Below are 8,845 nucleotides of genomic sequence, written 5' to 3' on the forward strand. Positions count from 1 at the left end.
CCCAGAAGCCTCCAGCATTTTCTGGGCGCACTCATCCACTCTGCGCCTGGGGCTGTGCCTGGTGAACTGTTTTGACGACCTCAGATGGACCTCGGCCCCGGCGAGATTGGTGGTTGATCCCCCCGTGCCATACACTCCCAAGCGTCCTGCCTCTAACGATTAGAGGCTCGCGGAGTTGTCGGTTCAAGGAAAGATTCCTCAAGTGCTCCTTCCAACGCCCGTAACACCATCAGTTTGAAGGGTCAACAACGTCCATCCTTACTCGTACACACCCCTGGAATGCGTTACCTGCTTCCCCCCCCCTCGAGCTGTCGGACAGTTTTCCAGAAACAACTTTGGTGCCCCCCATGCCCGGAAAGTCCTTTTTTCCATGTCTTCTCACAAACTTCTCCCACACCCGCTGCTTTGCCTCGGCCACGGCTGAGGCTGCTGCCCTTCGGGCCTGTCGGTACCTTGCAACTGCCTCAGGAGTCCCCCGGGATAACAAATCCCTGAAGGCCTCCTTCTTCAGTCGGACGGCTTCCCTGACCACCGGTGTCCACCAGGAGGTTCGAGGGTTACCGCCCCTTGAGGCACCTAGGACCTTGCAACCACAGCTCCCCGCCGCGGCTTCGGCAATAGAGGCTTTGAACACCGACCACTCTGGTTCAATGTCCCCAACCTCCACAGGAATGCCCGAAAAGCTCCGCCGGAGGTGTGAGTTGAAGGCGTCCTAAACTTGGGCCTCCTCCAGACGTTCCAAGTTCACCCGAACTACACGTTTGGGCTTACCAGGTCTATCCAGAGGCTTCCCCCGCCACTCGACCCAACTCCCCACCAGATGGTGATCAGTTGACAACTCCGCCCCTCTCTTTACCCGAGTGTCCAAAACATACGGCCTCAGGTCCGATGATACGATAACGAAATCGATCATGGACCTTCTGCCTAGGGTGCTCTGGTACCACGTACACTTATGAGCATCCTTATGTTCGAACAAGGTGTTTGTTATGGCCAATCCATGACTAGCACAGAAGTCCAGTAACAAACCACCACTCCGGTTCAGATCAGGGGGGCCGTTCCTCCCAATCACTCCCCTCCAAGTGTCTCCATCATTGCCCACATGTGCGTTGAAGTCTCCCAGCAAGATTAAAGAGTCCCCTTCAGGAGCCCCATACAGGACTCTTTCGAGGGTCTCCAAGAAGGCCGTATACTCTGAACTGCTGTTGGGTGCATAAGCACACACAACAGTCAGAGTTTTCCCCCCCCCATAACCCGCAGGCGTATTGTTAACATAAGTATGTTATATCCGATAACTAGTGTTGGTGTGGTGTTTGGACCAAATAACACATTTGATATCACCTTGGACTCTTGGGGAACTTATGCTGATATTCATTCACCATCTGATGTATAGACCAATCAATCAATTGCACATTAATACATAAAATAATAATCAAAAGTTATAAAAAGGTATGATGTGCCTGAAACATCATCAGCATTTTTTTATGCCTGTCTTTATATTTTGATAAATGATATAACCATTTTTCACATTTCACTTTTTTTTTTACTATTTTTCTTTTGTATTTACTATTTACTTGTACTATTTTTCTCCGTTTTATTGTGTTGCACTGTTGGAGGAGCCTGTGGTCTAAGATTTTCATCGTCATAACTACACTGTGGCTATGTTTGTATGACCAATAAAAGTCTTGAACCTTGAATGACAATGTTTTTTGCAAATGATAAAAATAGTGCATAATTTTTTTATCTACTAATGACTAACAATACAAGTGCCCCAATCCACATTCAAGTGCTGCAAACGTACTTCCAACACATCATCTGAGGCCTCTGGTTTCCTGAGTGTATTTTCATTCGGAGACCCTTTTTATAGGATATAGGATTTTCCCTCTAAGCTAGCTTCATCCCCACACCCCAGAGGCTCTGGAGTGCCAGGCTTTCCTCCTGCTCTCCCCCTCCACACTAGCTGTGGTCATTTATTACAGGCACTTCCACCTGCCAACAGTGCTCAGTTTGGCAGACAGAGATCCAGAGGAAGAGCCCCTGTCTGGACCCTGTTTGTCTCTGCCCAGACTTCCCCCCCTCCGCTCCATAGCACGCCTGAGGGAGGGTCAACTAAATTCACACCAACATCTGACAACTAAAAAGAAAACAATGGCACAATAATTTTACTTCAGAGAAATACAATATCACAGGAAAAATCTATGAAACATTTTATGATTCTATATAAAATCCTGCAAAATCTGATCTTGTTGCTAGTGTTTGATTGCTTTCCTTTGCCTTAGACAAAGATCATTTCTAAGGGATCCTGTATTGAGGAATTTAAGAAAAACAAGGTTTGTTAGATTAAGTAGCACACCAGCTGTTGTTTCACATGCCAGATGCAGTAAAAACTCATTATTTAATAAATAAAAGTATGGCATTGGACTCGATATTCACAGATGCCCAAAATGAAAAGGCTGACCGAGGCCTGAAGTATTATTAATTAGCACATCCATACACATATTAATGTGTGGCCAATATATTATTATCAGATAAACACTTGTTATTGTTATGATAATTCCATTTAATAATTATATCTGATAATGTTGCTTTTTCTTTTGCTATAGCTCCAGACTACAGATGTTAACATAAACCCGTTATGATAATGACAGACTCAAGTTTAGTCAATTCTTCTATAAGGACTGTAGAAATAAATGGGAGAGATTAGCAGAGCGTGGAAAGCATATCTTATCATCTGTTGTTTTTTTTCACAAAGTGCTAACACTGATTCTTCTGAGAACACGACAACCTGCTCCAACAAGCCTCTCTGAACTGTCGGCTTGCAGTAGTTCTCACTGCAGGGCAACATACTGCTGCTCCCACCAAAGAGTATAGATTAAATCTGCATTCACACTGTGAACCTACCTCTTTCCCAGAAAAGGAGCCTGCATGGTAAACTCGATACAAAATAAGTGTTGTCCTACGGGCCAAAGACATTATGAGTGAAATGGAAAGTCTTCTGCTCTAACTATTATTCACACATGTGCAGGGCTTATTTTGGATGCAAATGTAAACAGAGGCTAAATACAGATAACCATCATAGCCATAATTACACACTTGTAAGCCAAAGAAATCACAAGAGCATTGACCCCAGTCCTCTCCGGAGATTAAACGCAACACAAGCGGGGCACTCAGGAATAGACGTCGGGCGCAGACTATTATTATTATTCAAATGGTGCAGCAACAGGAAATTATTTTCAGTATTCAAATGCAAACCAATTTTTCATTTGTTCAATGTTAAGCATCGCAAATTCAGGGAGTCCAAGTTGACAATTTGTGTTGCATTACTGTCTGCTCAACAGTCTAAAAAATGGAGGATACTGTATTGAATGTATTATACTGTAAGTAGGGCTGCTCAATTAATCGTATTTTAAATCGCAATTACGATTATGGCTTGCAACGATTATGAAAACAACGTAATCTAAATATAACAATTACTTTTTAATATTATTATTAATTTTTCTTTTTTTTCTTTATTAATTTTTCTTTTTTATTAGTTTTTCAGTTGAATTATACTTAAAGTTCAGGGTAATCAACTGTTCAAAACATACTGTTCACATTTTTTTTCTCCAATAAATGGATGTTTTCAAAGTAAATGGATAATTGTTTTTAATAATCGTGATATCAATTATTGACCCAAATAATCGTAATTATGATTTTTGCCATAATCGAGCAGCCCTAACTGTAAGACAAGGAGAAACAGCAAGTCTGCACATTTGAAAGGCTGGAACATATATTAAAACTATTTATAATGTTTTGGAAAATGTGCATATCAATATTCAGTTATTCAACACATTTATAAATCAAGCAACTATTTTGAAATGCATCGAGCGTTAAGTCCATGTTGTGCAAACAAAATGTTATGCATTCTCTGAATCTAAACTTCAAATGATAGGGATTTGCTGCACTCTTTTGTTTATGCAACAGCAAACTGAATATCTACATGTTTGGGCTCAATGTTCGGACAAAAGAAGGGAACCTGAAAGCATCGTCTTGGGCTAGGAAAGCAAAATGGACTATTATCTAACATTTAAAAAGACAAAAATTATTCAGGGTCAGTTGCAGCCCTAGCCTTAGGGTTTCAGCTTTACAAATGTATTCAATTTCAAACCATGGGTTCCATGCAACGCAAAACTATATCATATACTGACATTACTATATTTGGTACCAACATTACTCAAAATTGGGGTTGAAATATATTCAGAGAAGACCAGAAGAGAGAATAACTACATTGTAAACATTTAGGAGAAACTTTGCAATTATCTCTTGTGAACTTGGGAGGAAATGGCGAGCGGAAATGAGCGGAGTTATCTAATACTACTGGGAGAAGAATAATAGAAACATAAGTGGAGGAGGGGAACGTGATGTCCTCTGCTATGGCTTACTCTGCATTTCTGTTTTGAAAAATTCACAATTTGCCCCCCCACGCACACTCACAATGATCCTCTGTCTCGTCACACATAACTTTTCGAGCCCGGCCCTACTACAATGATCTCCTCCCCCTCTCCCTCAGTTTTGGTAGGTGGTAGAAGGTTCCCTCGAGGCCTGTGTGTTATTCCTTGTAAGGAGATTCAGCATTCCACTACTACTCTCTGTCAGGGAGTAACATCAGCGTAAACACACCATCATCGAGGAGCACAGCAAATATCACATTGATATCTGAGAGGCTGAGATACAGGGGGTTACTGAAATATAACAAGGGAATGAGTAGAAATTCTGTAGGGAAATTAAATGGCAAGAATAAATGTGTTTCACCCACTGGGGGAGATATATCAACCGGAAAAGGGAACTTGACATGCAATCAGCTAATGGACGAGTCACATGTTGGGAATGCTTGGATACACACTGGCTTGATGCAATCATACCGTCTAAACAGTGGGGAATTTGAATGAAAGGAAAGGGGAAACTGAGCACACAATGTCAATACAGACATTAAAAAGGCGAACAAATATTCCTTATTATCTGTATCAATAACAAAAAATTAGACAAAAGCGCTCCAAAAAGGGCTATTTGGTATTTTGCAAAGGCTGACTTCTTGCATGTTTATATTTTTTTATTATAAAAAGGTATGAATCCTTCTTTAATCTTTACAGCCCTAAACATGAAAAACAACTGGCAAGCTCTGCCAAGTGTTTCTTTACAGAGTCAGCTGAGGATACAGAAGGACTGTTACTATCAGACAGACATTTTGTATAACAAACATGTCACATCTTACAGAAGCCTGCAGATCTGTGTGAGGGTATGTTTACTCTTTATTTTAATTCCTCCAAGGGTCTCAATTCAAATTAAAGCGTGACTATCTCTACCACGACAGCAGGCTTCCTGTCCAACATCACGTTTCTGAATTACTCTGGACATAAACATGTGCCCAAAAGGAAATGAGTTCAAGCATAGGCCACTATCTCGCTAGGGACTGAAAAGGCGGGCTCTCAGCCTGCACCAAAGATATAGGCTTAAAATTAAACATTCAAAGTAAGAAACGACACTACGGTGTAACTAAATAAACTTTGGCTCACCCTTGATTGAGGTCGTTCTCTGTATTATCCAACCATAATCGAACTGCAACCGCATTGCCTTCCCGGCACTGCGTGAAGATATCATCCATTTTAGTTAGTGTATTCTCCTCTTCTTAAGTAGCACCCGTGGGAGTAGATGCAGAAAGGAGCTGGGACAGATGAGAGGCAACCCGAGGGGTTCAGCAGGGGCCTGGGCAGCATCAGTCCCTCATCTGGGAGACTGAGGGACACAAGAAGCTCAATGGCACTCCAGCAACCCTGTGAAGGGGGACACAAACAAGGAAGTTGCTCTGATAACGCATATTAAACCCGTTTGATTCCAGATGATAAAGGCTATGTGGCATGTACTGTTGTACAAACTTAAAATATAAGATAGCAACAACTTAGAAACCTAGTGTTGAGTAATCTTATCCGCCCTAAATACTGGCTGGATGTGCAGTTTACAGCAAAGTGACTCACAACACTGTTTTGTTGAACCCATGGTGAACACCATGGTGAATACATATTTGTATCCACAATACTTTTATTAGCACCAACAAGGTATTGTGGTTGATCAATTAGTTGATTGACAGAAAATCTATCTGTAACTGGATTCAATAATCAGTTAGTTGTTTAAGACATTTATCACACACAAATAGAAAACATCAACTGGTTACAGTTTCCTTATTTCTGATGATGTACTGCTTTTCTCTGTCTTATGTTGCAAATTATATTTGGAACATTGAGGAAAAAAACAAGCTATGCGATTAGGTCATCTTTCTTAAATTTCAACCGGCATTTTTAATAAACAAGGTAGATGTTGTAGTAGAGGGTGTGAATGATACACTTCCTTATATTCCACACAACCTAGACCATGATAAAAACATGATATGCTTGCTAAATATAAAGCATAGACTAATTTCAAGACATTACTGAAGACACCAGATTGTAAAGAGTTTAAAAAGTTGGAATGACACTAGCACAGTACTGGGATCACAATTGCCCATGTACAATTAATATGAAGAAAGACATACATTTCTAACTTAATGTTTGAATAAGCCCATCACTCGAACTTAAAAAAGGTAAGGCGGATGCCAACACTTTATATGTTAATGCAATTTAACACCACTTTTTTGGTTGACTTTGTGATTTGTTCATATAAGTTAACACACAAATAGCAACAATCTGGTGTCAGAGTAATGATTTCACCCCACCGAGCAGTGTGACTAGCTGCTCTGCTACTAGCTAACAGAGGAATAGCTCATTAAACAAGCTGGTTATGCTTTCAGCACCTGTCAGGAACACAATGTGGTTTTATTACATCCGACTAAACCAAAAGTGAGTGTATAAGCTCCACGCATTAGCTAGCATCCTCTGGTTAACTAAATGAGACACAGGCTAACAAGCTAACAAACTATCTATACGCCTCGGACTGTCTCCCTTTCTCTCAATTCACGCTGATTTGACTGAGATAAACACACAACGATGTAAGTTGGTGGTTTGAAGAGAGCAAATAGAAATGAAATATGCCTCCAATGAGATAAACTTACCGGGTATATTCGCCTGTTGCGGTGTAACGCGGTTAGTAGTTATTAGCAGCGTTATGTTTCTGGGTTGAATGCTGCGGGACGTCCACACCCTCACCGCCGCCGTACGTGTTAATGTCCAGAGCAAGAGAGGCCCGCCCCCTACAGGCGGGATGAGGCACTGCAGGGAGGACAAATCCACTGCCTCAGGTCATGGTTTTTAAAATACAAAGGCATCAATACTAGGCAGTTGTAACAGTGGAAGAAGTACTCAGATCTTGTACTTTAGTAAAAGTAGAACTACCAAAGTGTAGGAATAGTCTTTTACAAGTAAAAGTCCTGCATTCAAAATTACAAAAAAAAAGTACAAAAGTATTTTGATCAAAATATACTTGGGAGTACTAAAACTAAAAGTAGACTACTCCTTATGCAGATTGGTCCATTTCAAACTAATATATGATATGTTTTGATTAAAATTATTGATGCATTTAAGTGTTAACAAAGCAGGCAAAGTTGGAGCTAGTTTTAATTATTGTAATGCTGCAGGTAGCTTGTGAATGTTACTCCTTGTGTAATTACAGTCTTTTTTAAGTGTTGATTATTATTCAAATTATTAATCAAAATCGAAAAAATAACTAAAGATATTTAATAAATGTGGTGGAGTTAAAGTACACCATTTATATTTGAGTTGAAGAACAAAAGAAGGTCCCTCAAAAATTATACAGAACTTGAGTAGATCTACTTTACGGTCCTGCCTGACTCTCACCACACTACTTCCCTAATGGTTCCCACAGGATTGCTGACACCCCTCGTGGATTCATCTTCTTATCATAGACACATGCATTTCCAAACATTTGGACTACCTATGTTGTAAATGTATTATCTTTTCGAGAGCGAGAACTTTAATGATAGCCCTCAGCGGCGCGTGATCGGTTGTATACAGTAAAATGCGTACATGGTTTTACACACAAAGAAAATTAGTCAAAATATAAGGTTGTAAACAGTCATAAACTTTGATAACAAATTACAAAATATAAAATTACTTACTAAAATATATATCACTTATTTTTATTATGGGTTTGAAGTTATGATTCTTTCAAGGTTACCAAAGATTTTGCGTGTGGAACGGTTTTTTTTATTCGGTATAATGTTTATTATATTACTACAACAGAAAACCGCGATATAAAAGGGATCCTACAGGTTTTTACACCCACCCTTCATTGATTAAAATGAGTTATGACATTAATTAACCAACTCATAACAGGTACATTCGTGAGAAATGGAGATGAAGCGATATTAAACAATTATCGGTGTGAAATGTTGATATCGCATTTATTTAATTATAATTACATAATCAGCAGTGGTTCTACATTTTATCATTTTTGTCAAAAATCTAGTTCCACTATAATTTTAGTCTTGTAAAGTGACAGTGGTTTAAACCTTGAGTTTGTTTTCGTTTTATACAAAAAGTTGTAGACATGTCTATATTGAGACTAGTCACCACATTTTCAGTTGAGTTAGTTACAACAATAAATATATCGGGTTATAGTGTTTACAATGTAAACCCAGAGTCACCTGAAGTGCAACATGTCTTATTAGTCATACTGTCGTGCTGTGGGAGACAGGAATCTGGGGCCCCGGGAGTGAAGCGCGGCGGATGTGTGCTTTGCGGTGAAAGTTCTCTTTTGAGTCGTCAAATTTCCCTTTTTACCCTCTTGTGGGAGTCCTCTGCGTTTCTCTCGCGTCCATAGGGAGGAAGGGTCGCGTGCCTGTCCTACACGTTATCTACCG

At 40.1% G+C, this 8,845-nt stretch overlaps 2 protein-coding genes across 2 annotated transcripts in view; both read right to left on the bottom strand.

Annotated features, from left to right (window-relative positions):
* The window catches only part of LOC104947434 (integrin-linked protein kinase), an 18,126-nt gene extending 10,910 nt beyond the window's left edge, over positions 1 to 7,216 (bottom strand). The window contains exons 1-2 of the mRNA XM_010773432.1: positions 7,079 to 7,216; positions 5,550 to 5,807 (exon numbers count right to left, since the gene is read on the bottom strand). Of these exons, the coding sequence (XP_010771734.1) occupies positions 5,550 to 5,638 (89 nt within the window). The 5' untranslated portion in view covers positions 5,639 to 5,807; positions 7,079 to 7,216. The remainder of the gene's footprint in view (positions 1 to 5,549; positions 5,808 to 7,078) is intronic.
* pde6d (phosphodiesterase 6D, cGMP-specific, rod, delta) overlaps positions 1 to 8,845 on the bottom strand; it is an 818,526-nt gene that overhangs the window by 775,885 nt on the left and 33,796 nt on the right. The window lies entirely within an intron of this gene.

This window comes from Notothenia coriiceps, unplaced genomic scaffold, assembly GCF_000735185.1.
Source record: "Notothenia coriiceps isolate Sejong01 unplaced genomic scaffold, NC01 NC01_scaffold00012568, whole genome shotgun sequence".
In the NCBI taxonomy this organism is placed as follows: domain Eukaryota; kingdom Metazoa; phylum Chordata; class Actinopteri; order Perciformes; family Nototheniidae; genus Notothenia; species Notothenia coriiceps.